We start from the raw sequence: 14931 nt of genomic DNA, 5'->3' as shown, positions 1-14931 counted from the left end.
ATTATCTAAATGTTGTCCAGTGGTAGCTTTTAGTGGCTCTTTAGCATGGTTATCCTTTACAGTAGTTTAACGCGCTCACTCCAGAGGTTGCCAGCCAGTTGGTTTCCCTTGGTCGTTTGGAGCCAGTTAATTGAATTGGAGACATCTACGACCCCGATCTCTCATAACCAAGAAAAGTTACTTTGATGTTATTGAAATATCAACCATTCTGACTATGAGCTCTTCCTATAAATATGAAACATATAGCGAATCAAAAATTTGTAGCTGTCCCTTATGTACGGCTTCTGTTCCGGCTTGTTCTCAGGAAGCTGGTAGATTTTTAAAGGTTGTTTTTAAGATCAGTGCCAAGGTTCTGACCCACATTTTTCAGACTTCTGTTTCATTACTATTTTCTGAATCCTGGTCCGCTGCTGTGCCGTGCTTTTAGTTAGCTCATTAGTTAACTTTTAGATGAGACCCATTCTATTTTTCATAAGAAGCAGTCTTCGGGTTCCTCTGGGATGTGATTTGAAAGAAAACAAAAACGTTAGAGGAGTTTCGCCTCCGGAGAAAATTAAGACCAAAGGCTAACCTTGTTCATGCTGTTTCTTCTAGGTGCGAAGTTGAAAACCGATACCAGGGCAACCCTCTCAAAGGGACATGTTACTGTGAGTGTAAACCATGTTTCTTTTGTCTGCGTGTAGAACTAGTGCTTGCACATCAAACAACTTGCAATAGATGAAAAAAGGGATATAAAAGTCTCATTAATATGTTCTCCCTTCTGCTTATTCTGGATTTACGTACCTTCTGGAATGCTTTTTTAGTTGTGTTGCTCCATCTTTACATTTCTGCTATGTACAGTTCTTGTGTTCCCTAAAGGCACTTGTTTTGCCAACTCCTTTCCCTATCTCTGCTTTCTGTATTCCACTCACAGAATTGATGTGGTTCTTCCTTTGTGTCCGGGACTCCAAATTTGTTCAGATCTCTGTGCTGTAAACGCCATGCATAGAATAGTATATGTTTAACTGGGGGAAGTGGGTTGTGTTGATGCAGAGACGCACCTCTCTAAATATATACATCCAAAACGATGCTTTCAAACCCACGGTTTCTAAATGGGCTGCAGCTCAGAATTTCAGATGGCCAATTGCAACCTACTGTTTTCCGTTCATTCACCCTGCATTTTCCTTTTTCTTCTCAACGCCTTTTGAGACCTAAAAGCTTTTATCCCTCAGAGGAGCAGTTTAAAGACAATAATGAATATTGCTTGCTGAGCAAGGAGGAAAGTAGGTTGAAGTAGCTTTTTTCCCCCCAAAGGGCGAGGGATGCTCAGTGTTGTGTTTAAAAGTTTTTAAAGAGAGAACTTTCTGTCCCAACATACAGTGGTAATAATAATAATAATAATAATAATAATAATAATAATAATAATAATAATAATAATAATAATAATAATAATAATAATAATAATAATAATAATAATAATAATAATAATAATAATAAAAAGGGGGGATATTTTATGGAACACTTGGGTGCAGCTCTTCTTTGTCAGGATATCCACTTCTGCAGCTGCCATAACCGTTCTTTCTGGCATGACACTGTTTGCTATGTCCTAAAGGAGATGGGATATTTCCTGTTTTTTTTTAAATTTAAGGAGACCTGCCTGATGAGAGCTGGAAGACTTTACCTTTTGGATTAGAACTCCCAGAATTCCCTGAACAGCAGGGCCACCAGATGTGATGCCCGGGGCATGCTGGGGGTTGTAATCAGGGGGTGGGAGCGGCTAACTTTTGAGTTTGGGCCTATCAGGCACCTCCCGTCTCTTCCCCAAGGACAGTTTCTCTCCTGTCTCCTTGGCATTTGGAAAGTGAGTGTTTCTGAGTCAGGAAGACCAGAAACAAAGCAGGTGGCAACCTATGCAGAAAAGGGATGCTATGGACTGGAGTGGTTTCAGTTTTAATCTGAAGAGGCCTGTGCAACAGTAGGTCAGCCTTCCTTACAAATGAGAATCTTCTACCACAGTGTTTCACAGCCTTGGGTCATCCCAGTGTTCTTGGACCACAACTCCCCCCCCCAAAAAAAAACCCTGGCCAGTACTACCAGTGGTGAAGCCTTCTGGGAATTGCAGTCCAAGAACATGCGACTGACCCAGAGTTGGGAGCCCCTGGTTTCTACCAAGCTGATGCTCGCAAGCCGTAAGGGCGGAAGCAGCCGTGCCGAAGGAGGACGGTGGGAGGATGGGCTGGTCTAGGAAAGGCTCAGGCGGAGGAAGAGGTTCTTGCCAGGGAGGACAGGCGGGCCTCAACATCCCATCGGCCCCCAGCCCCGTCCTGCCGGAGGGAGAGAGGCCACTGGCAGGGAAACAGAGGACGAAAGGTGTGCCGGGCTGTGAGCTGCAGGTGTGGAGGACTTCCATCTTAATCCTTAGAGGTGGTTGGAAGCTTCTGGCAATGGTTTTCTGTCAAGAAGTGAATCTGAGGGCAGTTCAGCCCTAATATCTCAGCGAGCAGTGCTCTGTTTTTTTTTTTTTTTTTGCCTAGGCATTCCTGCAACTGTTGTCCTAACATGCTTGGGAAGATGGATCTGTTTAGTGGCAATGAGTTCTTCGGAATCCCCTTATAGCTATTCTTGCCTTTGGGTGAAAATAATGACCAGGACCCCTTCTGGTGTTTTTATGTAGGATATCTAAGCCTTCCGCAGAACTTCTGGAGAGCTCAGGGGTTTAGGGTCTCTCTCTGCGGAGCCAGAGGTGGGGAGTTTGATTCCCCTGTTGCGACTCCCTGAAAGGGCCTGGACTCGATGAACCAGAGGGTCCCTTCCGGCTCTGCAGTTCTTAGTGTGTACAAGATGACATTCTGCCCAGCATTTCTGGGTGTGGTGAAAAAGCAAGAGCCCAGACCCTGCCCATCAGGAGACATCTTTTAAGGCAGGGGTCCTCAACATTTTTCACCCCACGGACCGGCTGGGGAAGGCGGGGCAACCACCGTGCTTCTGCACATGTGTGAATGAGTGCACACACGTGCATGCGCAAATGCCTGCGCGGTGCTTGTGCAGATGTGTGCACTCATGCACACGTGTGAACGGCAGCACGGTGGTCATGCGGGCACTTGTGCGCATGTGCAAACGGCAGCAGGGGGCTCACGGGTGCTCTCTTGTGCACATGCGCAAGCGGTGGTGTGGCGCTCACGCGGTTGCATGGGCAATCGTGCACATGTGCAGACGACGGCACTGCGCTCGTACAGGTGCGCCGGAGAGAGCACGCATGCACAAAGCAGCTGTGGGGAGGGGTGTGCATGCGGGGGGAGAGTGGGAGGTGTGTCTCTGCAGCACGGTCCAGCTCATGCTATGGACCAGCACCAGGCCACGGACCAGGGGTTGGGGTCCTCTATTTTAGGGTAAATGTGAGGCACTGTTAAGGGAGTAGGTAGTAGAGATACAGGAGGACCTGACAGGGTGAATGTATTGAATGAAGGCATCTCCTGAGGATAAAGTAAAATCATATTAAACCCACAGAACTGTGGTAACAAAATTATCAGTCTGTGTTCTGAATATTTATTTGAGCTTCTTTTCATCTTATCTTTCTTATAAACAATAAAAATTATAAAAATTTACAGTCATCAAACAGTACATTAGAAACCATTTAAAGACAAAACTAAAAGCAGAACAGCAACTGAAAACTGAATCAAGAATTAACTGGGAAAGTTGAATGGATGATGCCAGAAGGAGTTCCTGCAGGGCTGGAAAACCCGCAAGAGAGGAGTCCAAAAGGATTCCATGAACAGGTTCCATCCTCTCAGCTCAAATATCTTATGTGTTCCAGCTAAAAGAGCTTCACAGCACATGCAAAAAAGATTGAAAATGACCTTGAGGATTTGCCCGTAAGGCCAATCAGTTCAAAAGACTTTGTCTGTGTTATTCCCATCATAGTCAAGAAGGTTGGCCAATATTATCAGTCATACGATCAGTGTTATTATCAGTGAGTAGATCAGTAAGTCTTGTTACCCCATATTGAGCCAACGAGGCTGACAGGGCCATGAGAGAAAGCTTGGGCAAGTGATGTTTTTTGGACTGGCCATGCAGGCTGAGGGATGTTTGGAGTCTACTTTTCTAGACTCGTGCATAATAATAGCATGTGGCCCAGAGGCCTTCTGGCTGGCACTCATGCTGCCCTGCTAAACTTAGTTATGCTCCCTTGTGCCTTCTTGGAGCACATAGGCCATTGTGTTGCTGGACCCCCATCTTTTCTCATCTGCCAGTAGGGGCCCGCCAGCCTTCCTCGGGATCTGGCTTTGGAGCAAAGCACTTCCTAAACTCTGTTTTTCATACTCTTGTACAGATACTCTTCTTATTGACTATCAATTCACCTTCAGTCTCTCGCAAGAAGATGATCGCCATTATACCGCAATCAATTTTGTAGCAACGCCTGAAGAGGTTAGTAAATGCTCTCGGCTGCACTGCACATTGCTTATTAACGTGCCTTGGTACTCTGTGCTCCATGAAGCCTGTCTATTGCATGCAACAGTGGCGGGGTGTTGTTGGTTATTTTTGAATCAGCGCCACGGAGCTGCTTTTTAAAGGTTTGTTGGTTTGTGCTCGGTTTGCCCTCCGAGACAGGGGGCGGCTGTCCTGGTTTTATTTACGGGGAGCTCAATCTTGAGGAATGTTGATGGCCTTAAGGCAGCTGGAGAGGAATGGCTTCTGCACCTGATGTGTTATTCACATCTGACAGTCATTGTTGGGTTGCTTTGTAGTAGCTGCTTTAGATAAATACCTTTTAGTATCCACAAGCATGTCATTATTAATTTCCATGATATCAATAAGGTATTTATACAGACCTGCCACCACAAAAGAGTGGTCGCAAGACCAGATAGGCGGGATATAAATAGAATAAATAAAATAAAATAAAAATATACAAGAAAAAGTAATGCACAAGATGTGCATCATAACAAAAATCCGTACTCCGGTTCTTCACAGATAAAAATGGTCTAAAAACCTTTTAATTGTACATCCTTCTTTAACCCAGTTTATAGTATATAGATTTAATTAACTATGTTATGGCCCCCTCCTTGCTCATATCCATTCAAAACAGATGCACAATACAGAAATTTCTACTTACAAGAAACAACTTGTCTTGCAGCATTTAATAAAACATGCAAAATAATTGCAGCAGTGAATAAACAACTGATTATAAAACTGCTGGGTGAACAACTTTATTATAGTCTAGAAGTAAAATTTGGGGAGGTGAACCCATTTTCTGTCCTGTTATATCATTTATACAGTAATGCATGAAATCTGCTGTCCAAAATTATGTACATAGCCATAACCTGAGAATTCAAGAGACATAATAGTTGTACTAAGAACTTCTACATTCCTGTGTGAACTTTCTTGGACTTTCCTGTCTGACCAGGTGTGTGGAATGTTAAAGAATTACATTATTTATAATTTTGGGGCAGGCAGGTGGTGATGATCATTGTTTCATTTATAAAAAATATCTCATTGTGCCTCCGGAAAAAAAACCACAGGCCTGTTCTGAATATTGCAGCTTGAAAACGTAGCTGAACGCGGAAATGAGAACAGTGATGGTCTTCACATTATTAGAGAATGGCATAAAACTTGGACAATTCCTGCCAGGTTGCTTGTAAAATAGCTTAAATAGAATACATTGAGCTTAAAGCATCCTTGAAATAATTTTTTTTCAATAGTTGGAAGTGTTGCTTGTTGCAACAAAAAGGTAGTTTCATGGCCCTTTGTTGCGTTGCTTTTGCAGTGTAGTTTAGTTACAGGGACGTGGTGGCACTGTGGGTTAAACTGCAGAAGCCTCTGTGCTGTCAGGTCAAAGACCAGCCGTCGTAATATCAAATCCACGCGACGGAGTGAGCTCCCGTCGCTTGTCCCAGCTCCTACCAACCTAGCAGTTCGAAAGCATGTAAAAATGTGAGTAGATAAATAGGTACCACCACGGTGGGAAGGTAATGGCGTTCTGTGTCTAGTCGTGCTGGCCACGTGACCACGGAAACTGTCTTCAGACAAATGCTGGCTCTACGGCTTGGAGATGGGGATGAGCACCACGCCCTAGAGTCGGACACAGCTGGACTAATTGTCAAGGGGAACCTTTACCTTTACCCTTAGTTACACCTTCATTGCACTAAAAGTAACTGATTTAAGTTCAGCTATGTTTATTCTGTCAATTCTGGGTTGGGAAGAATTGCTGACAAATCCCACGGAGGCTGTTTGCTATCCATGTGTTTGGGTAGGCGTCCAGACATTGGATGAGCCCTCTTTTGGCCCATGGTAGGAAGAGATGAAAAGGCAGATTGGGGGGGGGGGCAGTTCAGTAGGTCCTGCCTTTAAGAAAAGACTAACATGAGATGGGCAAAGTGCCACCCACAAGCCACTTCTGGCCACCCCAGAGCCCCTCGAGAGCTTGTGGGTTTTGCATCTGGAACATCAAACAGTTGAGACAGGAGGAGGTTGAACAAGCACTCCCTGTTTTGTGGTTTTTTTCCCCAAGATTTTGCTTTATATCCATTTGGGAGCTACTTGGGAACCTGTTGCAGCTTGTGCTTGCTGATGGAGGCAAAAATACGGCTTCCAGATGTGCCGAAGCTGTCTGTCTCTGGACTAGAGTAAAATTTGGCCCTGTGTTGCAGTACTTCACTGAAAGCTCCATTTGGGTGGCTGGCTCCATTGCTAGCTGCAACAACCGATATCTGTCGTTCCGATTCTCTAAAGTTCAGCTGGGTGCTGCAAGTGCCAGTCAGACTGTGATGTGACAGTGACCCTTCCTTTTCCCCCTTTCCGACAATTGGTATCTTGGGCTTAGCTTCCGGCCTGCGGCTGGTTCATCTTCAGATTGTGCACTTCCCTTTGCAAACCAAGTTGAAGGAAGGCTGAACCTAGTGGGACCCAGTGGTTCCTTAGGATATTATGTTGAAACCCCAGGCATGAGAATCCAAAGGCCACAGACAAGCAGCAGCTAACATAGGCCTTTTCTTTGCTCTCTTTTCATTTTGCCTTTCCCTCTCGCTCCCTTTAAAAAGAAGCATTCTGTGCAGCTCAGAACCTTTCCCCGTTTGCCAGCACTGACTTCGTTTGAGTCAGGAAAGTTGTAGAACATTGGATCCTGTTTTATTTTTTAACTGCAATAAAAAAGTGTGAAATGTCACAAACTGAAGCCGGCTGCTGATCTGTTTTAGCACAGAAGAGATAAGGCTGGATCTTGCCTTTACAGATCTTGCCATGCTTTTGTTTTTCTTCAAAAAAAAAATGTTGACAAAGAGTTTAATAACGGAACCTGCTGTGCGTTTAAGCTGCTAACCGAGTTTCCTTTCTTCGTCTTTTGGAATCAGCAAAACCGAGACCTGGACATGTTCATCAACGCTTCTAAAAACTTCAACCTCAACATCACTTGGTCGACGAGTTTTGCAGGTGAGAAAAAATCCCCCTCCCCAACTCCAGATGCCCAGAGTCTGAGCTAGACGTATCGAGCTAGGAATGGCGGTAGATTTAACCAGAGAGCAGCCACTAAATACATAACTACTTCAGCTGCATCCCCCATCTTTTTCCTTGCTTGTGACATCAACATTTCAGTCGTGCTGGCACTTTTCCATTCCTCTGACCTCTTTCCTTCCCATTTCAAATGTTTCCTTCCTGGGCCCCTTCTTTCCTGTTTGTCTAACTGTCTTCCTTCATGCCTTTTCTCTGCCTCCTGGTTCCTGCCCCTCAATCTACTGCATACTGTTTTCTCCTTCCTTTATTTTCCACTTTTCTGCCCCTGGATCTTCTGCCATCATGTTTCCCATATTTCGCACATAGTTCGGTGCACTGCTTGTACCATTCCTGTGACCACAGAGCAGCTCAGCCAAGGTCAGGGTGATGTTCACAGAAGACAAAGCAGCCTGCTCCAGTACGGACTCCATTGATATGCAGACACTCTGTGGGCAGCTTATGGATTTAGTAGCTTGCTGAGCTCTGTAGAAGTATCTGTTCAGGCATTCATTCGATATTATCGTACAAAGGTGGTCTCAGAAACAAAGTAGAATACCATTGATCCGACTTCTGCCTCTTAAAGGCACGTATCAGCTGCCAGCATGTTAACTTTTTATATAATGGCCATTTGGGTGTTTGCCGTTAGCAGCGGCGTAACTGAACTCTGCGTTGCTTTGTTTAAATGGCACCATTCAATTTTATTATCAATGAATCTCACTCTGTAATTAAAAGAATAAGAGTACCCTTCGGAATATCACGGGGGATTTGTGCGAAAGGCAGACGGTTCATTTCCTGACATTTACATTCTGCCTCTCCGCCAAGTCTCACGGGGGGTGGGAAGGGAATAAATAGATTTCCCTTCTTCGGTTTCGTGCTCCCAAGCGCCCCGTGTGCTTGATTAGTTTCAGAGGATGGGATTGCCGTCAGGTCACCTGTAAGCTTCATGGCCGGGGGATGCTTTGCGTCCGCTCCTCCTCAGGCCCTGCTGGAGAGGCTTAACCCCTATGCCACACTCATTTCCCCCTTTTCTTCTTTTCAAATGCTCACAGCTGGGACGCAGGCAGGGGAGGAGATTCCGGTGGTTTCAAAGAGCCAGATCAAAGAGTACAAGGATAGCTTTTCTAATGAGAAATTTGACTTCCGCAACAACCCAAATATCACTTTCTTCGTCTACGTGAGCAACTTCACGTGGCCAATAAAAATACAGGTAAGAGATTCTGAAATCATTTGTTTGCTGTAGAATGACTAAACCTAAGTGGAATAAATGGGAACATAAATATATTGAAGGTGACAGCTCTTCATTTTTTTCCCCGTTACTGAGCATTCCCTTCCCGGATCTGTTTTGTATTCTGTTCACTGTTGCTTAGAACTAGCAACCAGAATGTCTACAAATCATGGGTTTGAGCTAGACTCAGTCATACTTACGGTAGACCAGCTGAAATCAAAAGCTAGGATTCTTTTTGGATCAAACTGTCAGGATTATGTTGAGGCAGAAAAACCTGCACTTCTTAGTTAGCCACACTGCCCTGTCTTTCCTGGTGTGGGTGCAATGCAAGAGGACTAAATGTGGTGATTGATAGTTGGGGAAGATCTTCCTGCCTGTTACCCTTTCAGCATTGTAGTTCTTCTCTGACTAAACAGTGCTTCCAGGGAGTTAGCGGAAATCCACAAGGTTAAGTGCTTTAATGCTTATGCCAATCCTGTAAGTTAGGATTCCCAAAAATAGTCACAAAATGCATAGGCTTCTAGTAGATGGTTGAGGCAAGACCTGGTTTCAAGTACCATCAACCTTCTTACCCCAAAATGACCAGTTTGTCAGATTTTAAAGGTGATGAAAAAGTCAAAAGAGCAAAACTTTAAAACAGTTTCAAAAGTTACAGAAACAGTTAAAATGTTTTGGAGCAAATAAGCAATCAAAAAGATGAGGCAAGAACAGTTTTAGAAGAGTCCCACAAGAAAATAAGAAACTTGGCCAACCTAAGCCAAGCATCCTGGCGTAGCTTCTGCATAGCTCCAAAGCCTATGTGGATTGCAAGTCATACAGCAGGGCAGCACATAAACATAGCATTCTGCTGAAAGATAACTAGGCTAAATGAAGTAACTTATGTCCTCAGTTTTTATATGCAAAATTCCAGCTTCTAGACCCTTCCAGGAGAGCCACCATTCAGCTGTCAGAGTGCCTAGAACAGGTGTCAGGGAACGTTTTTACTTTTTACCCCCACCCCCAAAAATTATTTATGTAGACATTACCCCCCCCCCGGCTCTTGCCATCCACGGCTGACCCCCGCCCCTCCTGCACTCACCCGGGACCTGTGGCCACCGTCCAGGCAGCCAGTCTGGAGCTGCCACACCGCTGGGAAAGCGCGTCCTTGGAGAGGGGAGGCGGGCACCGCAGGGCCCGCAGGTCCACTGGCCATGAACTCAGAGGAGGTGGGGTGGGAAGGGGGCCTCCTTGCCAGTGCACCGGGCAGGTGGGTGCAGGCAGGAAGGAGAGCCCCAGCCAGGGCTCCACTGGGCAAAGACTCCAGCTGGCCTGGTCCACTGCCCTCTCCCCCCACACACACACTTTGGAGGTGAGGAGGACAGGCAGGTGCCCTGTGCAGTTCCTCGCCAGGGCTCACTCTCCCCGCAACGGAGTGCCCACATACACACAGCATCGTCAGAAATAAAATGCCTGGGGGTAAAATGCCTGCAGCGACCATCCCCACTACCCCCAGGATTTTCATTTTTACCCCATTTGGGGTAATTTACCCCTGTTCCCTGACCACTGGCCTAGAACCTTTGCAAAGAGAGTAACTTCTCCTCCCCCTTTTCATTCAGATGAAACCATTCTGCTAATTAATTCAGTACTAAGGAGAGCACTCAGTCTGGGCTTGGAGTTTCTGTTTTTACAGAGATAAGGCACAAATGGTTGCAGCCTTTCAATTACCAGTGTGCAAATTCCCTTTCTCTCGGTCAGCTTGTTCTAGGCAGAAACTACAAGACCTGTTTTCCAGAAGGGTAGCAGAAGCCGAGATTCCCCCATTTACCAGTCTCGTGACATTCTGTCCTTTCCTGAGCTGTTGGATGGTGTCAGCAAGCTCATGCAACATCTAAAGCAAGCAAACATACTGTAAGGCTACAGTGGTAATTTAAAAGAAAGCAAAATACCTTTAAATACTTATTTACACTAAGACCTAAAACCAATACATTTATTGAAACACCATCTAAAGACCTGCATTCCCCAGGTGAATTCCTATTCTAGCTAGACAAACTAACAAGCTGACTATTCTAAACAAACTGAGGTAGATTAAGAAAAAATAGCAGCACAGAGCATGTGAAGAGAACATTTTAAAAGCCTTTACTCATTTAAAGGCACAGAGAATTAAAGTCTGGATGAGAACACGCACAATACAGCAGAGATTCACTTTCTGACAATTTAGCAACAGCAGTGCCATTTTCAACCTCCCATAAGTCATGCTTCTCCGAAATTCTTTCTACACAACCTGTCTACCCCCAGCTTCTCATAGCCTCTGAGGAACTGAACCTCAAAGTTGAAATCCTATACACAAACACTCCCTCTGAACAAATGCTGATCGTGATTCCTCATATGGTTGAGCCAGACCAAAGGTGTATGATCTGTTTGCAGTGAAAACATCCTTCAGGAAGGTCATAACTTAGACATGGACCATATAACAGCCAGGCGCTCCTCCTTTACCATGGAATAATTTCTCTCTCTCTTTCTGGGTAGAAGAGCTTCCTGCTGATGAAGGCTTCCATCAGAACCTGCCTGTAACAACACCACCCCTAGGCTAAACTCACTTGCATCTGTCTGCAGAACAAAGAACAGATCAAAATCTGGAGCCATTAAAAGAGGAGATTCCAGCAACTTAGCCTTTAGGGTGTCCAACGTCTGTTGGCAAGTCTCTGTAAGCCGAACTTTCACTGGCATGCACTTTCTGCACAAATCCGTTAGAGGTGTTGCAATGGTCTTAAAGTAGAAAATAAGCTTCCAGTGTTACCCAGCCAGGGCCAAGCAGGACATGGCTTGCTTCTTATTCTGGGGAATGGACCATGCTTTGACACTTGACGGGCTCACAAATACGGCAACAGGACTCGGGCTCTTAGCAATTTTGCCCTCCCAGTGCTTCTTAAGCGAACGTAAAGGGCCTCTCACATTATGCCCAAGGATGAACTCCAGGGAGGCTTCCCTAGGGGGCATCATGATAGGCAAACAGCAAATAAGCCACAACCCAATTCCATTCCTGAGCATGTTCCAACATAGAGAGGGTTTGGATCATTTTTCTGCAGAGTTGGTTGGTCCAGATAGGGGCACAATTGGGCAATCCACCAGAGTTGATAAAAGGCCCTCCTGGCCACATCCATGAATACCCCCAAGATGTAGACCTGATCCTTCAGGAGGAGTGTAACTCCATCAACGCCAGGTAAATTTCCCTCTAACTCATCCGATGATCCTCCTAACGGTAGGATCTCCATCTATTCTAGATTTCGTTTGCTGACTTTAGTCCAGTCCATTATCGATACTAGACATCACTCAAGGGCCTATACAGCATCCCTGGAAGATGAAGTGAAGGAGAGATAGAGCTGTGTATCATCAGGGTGCTGGTGACAGTGACCTCCAGACCTCCATGTGACATCTCCCAGCAGCTTTATATAGATCTTAAAGAGCATTGGTGTGGTGGTCAATCCTTGTGGGAGCCCAATGCAGAGGTCACCATGCGACACATCTGTAGTTGCTTAGGTCATCCATCGCCAATTTAGTTTTCTTAAGAATGGGCCTTGTTATAGTTTCTTTTAAACAGAAGGATGTACGACCTTCCTGTTTAAATGACATGGGTGGCCATTCTGCTGCTGTATTCTTGGCAGATTTTAGTAGCCAAGGTGGCCAAAGATCTGAACAAGAGACAGTAGTGTAACACCTTCAGGCCTTCCAACTTGAAGCTGATCCAGTAAAGTCTTACTGGATAGTATATTGGAGATCTCAGTCTGATCTGCTGGACTAAGTAAGGAGTCAAGGTCCTGACAGATGCATTCAATCTTGGATTTGAAATGGGCTACCTACCGGTCAGTTGCAATTCTCTATATTTTGTTGTAATATTTGCATCTGTTCAGCATTTATGAGTGCAGACAACTCGAAAGAGTGCCGTCTGTTGATTGGAAGCCCTGTTAATCAATTTGGTTGTTACAGCCTCTTTTTGCTGCCTTAAGTAAATTGCAATATTTGCTGGACTTTTCCCTGACTGACGCCAGGTGGCATTCTGAGGGAGCTTTCCTCCATTTGGTCTTTAGCGGTCTTCTTAATTGCTTCTTCACCCTGTCATGGTTTAAATTTTTGTACTGAAATAATTAAGGGAGGATAGACAAAGCAGCCCTGAAAATGAATGTGTGTCTAAAAGTGTGGCTTTGAAATAGTTTGCTATAGGCAATTGAAACCGTCGGGTGGTTCTCAAACTGAACAACGTCCCTCTGCTATAAGATTCTGATAGCCGAGTGATGTTCTGTTACAACTTAGAGGTGATGTATGCAGGTCTGATATTTGGCACTCTTTGTATGTCCAGTGATGTTATCTTGAAATACTTTGGTCGTATAAACATGTAGGTTTTTTTGGATCTCTCTCCCCCCCCCAGCTGTAGGCTTTGCAGAAGACCTAGTCAAAACAATACGTAAATTGACAGCATGCCAGATATTAAGTCAAAAAACCCTCCGAAGTTACAAACTCTGCTGGAATGATTGAGCTTTCTATTAAATCCCCTCCGCCCCAATTTATTTATTTATTTATTTATTTATTCAATTTATATGCCGCCCACACAACCCAAAGGTCTCTGGGTGGCTTACAACATTTAAAATACAATAAAAATTTAGAACAATTAAAATGCAATTAAAATATATAAGCTCAATTTCTAAGCTCTTAGATTTTTGAAGCCTTGCAGGTAAGGTTGTTTCAACTGGTAAAGGGACGGTAACAACGACAAGGACAGCAAGGACAGCAATGACCTGCAAAGTCACCTCTGACTTATGGCGACCTTTTTCAGGGTTTCCCTGGTAGAGAATACCAAGAGACTATGTAAAACAAAGCTGGAAGTTGATATACGAGCGGGAAGCTGGTCTGTTGTATAATTGGGCCCAGAAAAAGACAGGAGCTTAGGGCGAAACTTAGTATTTTGTGAACTCGGTGCTCACCGGAATCCTCTTGAAGATACAATAGGTCCAGACCTGACGATGGAATCTGTGTCCCAAAGGGGGAGGGGAGATGTTTAGTTTGGTAGTTTTTTCTTTTTCTTTTTGTTTTGTTTTATACTTTGTATTATTGATTATGGGTTTAGAGTATTAATGGTTTTGAATTAAATAAATAAATAAAGAGAAGAAGTGGTTTTTACCTCTCCCTTCCACTAGGGGTGCTATGGGACTGTGCAGCTGGCCCAAGGCTACCCAGGCTGGCTCCTCTCCTAGGAAGCACAATGGGAATGTACCTAATGACTAAGGGGATGAATAATTGCCAGAAAATTGAGGCAAAGAGCAAAGGATGCAAAGGGAACATGATTAGAGAGGAGAAAACCCTCCTTGTGGGGGAATAAGATTTTTCTTATATACTGATGTGGTTTTATACTCCCTAATGCTACTGTATAATTCTTTTCTATAAGTTCTGAAATATATTTTTATAGATGTGACTTAGAGATGTCTTTGTTCTTAGCTTTATTCTTAAACTATTTTGTGGCACTTTGCCTACAAGTTTATCATTTCATTTTGAAGCAACTTAATTTTTGTTGGAGCATTCTAGGTTTGGTTGGAGTAGTTATCTTTTTTAATTAGTTCTTTAAGTTTTTATATTCTTGTTTCTGTAATTCTGTGTTAGGTTTTTATAGTCAGGTTTCTGGATATACAACCCTATACTCAATAAAATGAAGAAAAGTTGGGACTTCTTTGGACGTTTGGTTTAGCCGTCTTGCATGAGGGAAATCCATTGACGGATATTCAGAAGAAGGTAGAATTATACAAGGTGCAGAATATTCCTCTGAGTCACACTGGATTTAACCCCAGTTTAAATATATACCAGCTGTGAAGCACGCAGGCTTCTGATTTTCCCCCTGGAGGACTATAACATTCTTTAGGACTCTTAGGGAGGTTCAGGCTTCAGGTTATCGGATCTGACAGCCCTTAACTCTTCGGTAAACTATGGTGATGATCAAGCTCTGCAATGAAGAGGCATTTAGCAGTGGTTGTACATACAGCTAGCATCATCTCGGAAAGCCAATGGTCAATCTGTGCTTCAACAGGAGTGTCAGCCAAATCAGATGGAAAATCTCCAAGGACATTCTGGAAACTAGTTGGATCTAACAGGCTTCAGGTTTGGACCATTGGAATATGGGGCATAGTTGTATAAAGTCCAGATCTCAGCAGATGATGATCTAATTACAACAAGGTGGAAACCTCAAGGTTGACTATCTTTAGATCATCTTTTGTCTTCCCAGA

At 44.2% G+C, this 14931-nt stretch overlaps 1 protein-coding gene across 2 annotated transcripts in view; it reads left to right on the top strand.

The window, feature by feature from the left end:
* ATRN (attractin) overlaps positions 1 to 14931 on the top strand; it is a 172113-nt gene that overhangs the window by 88000 nt on the left and 69182 nt on the right. The window contains exons 21-25 of one of the 2 annotated variants that reach the window (XM_073002142.2): positions 595 to 647; positions 4310 to 4404; positions 7323 to 7401; positions 8511 to 8668; positions 11947 to 12070. In XM_073002142.2, coding sequence (XP_072858243.2) covers positions 595 to 647; positions 4310 to 4404; positions 7323 to 7401; positions 8511 to 8668; positions 11947 to 11988 — 427 coding nt within the window. In that variant the 3' untranslated portion in view covers positions 11989 to 12070. Of the gene's footprint in view, positions 1 to 594; positions 648 to 4309; positions 4405 to 7322; positions 7402 to 8510; positions 8669 to 11946; positions 12071 to 14931 lie in introns of those variants that run through there. The other variant, XM_020812892.3, reaches the window with a different exon arrangement.

This window comes from Pogona vitticeps, chromosome 5 (genome assembly GCF_051106095.1).
Source record: "Pogona vitticeps strain Pit_001003342236 chromosome 5, PviZW2.1, whole genome shotgun sequence".
Taxonomy (NCBI): Eukaryota; Metazoa; Chordata; class Lepidosauria; order Squamata; family Agamidae; genus Pogona; species Pogona vitticeps.
Note: the sequence above shows the minus strand (reverse complement) of the source record. Positions and strands in the feature narration are given on the sequence as shown.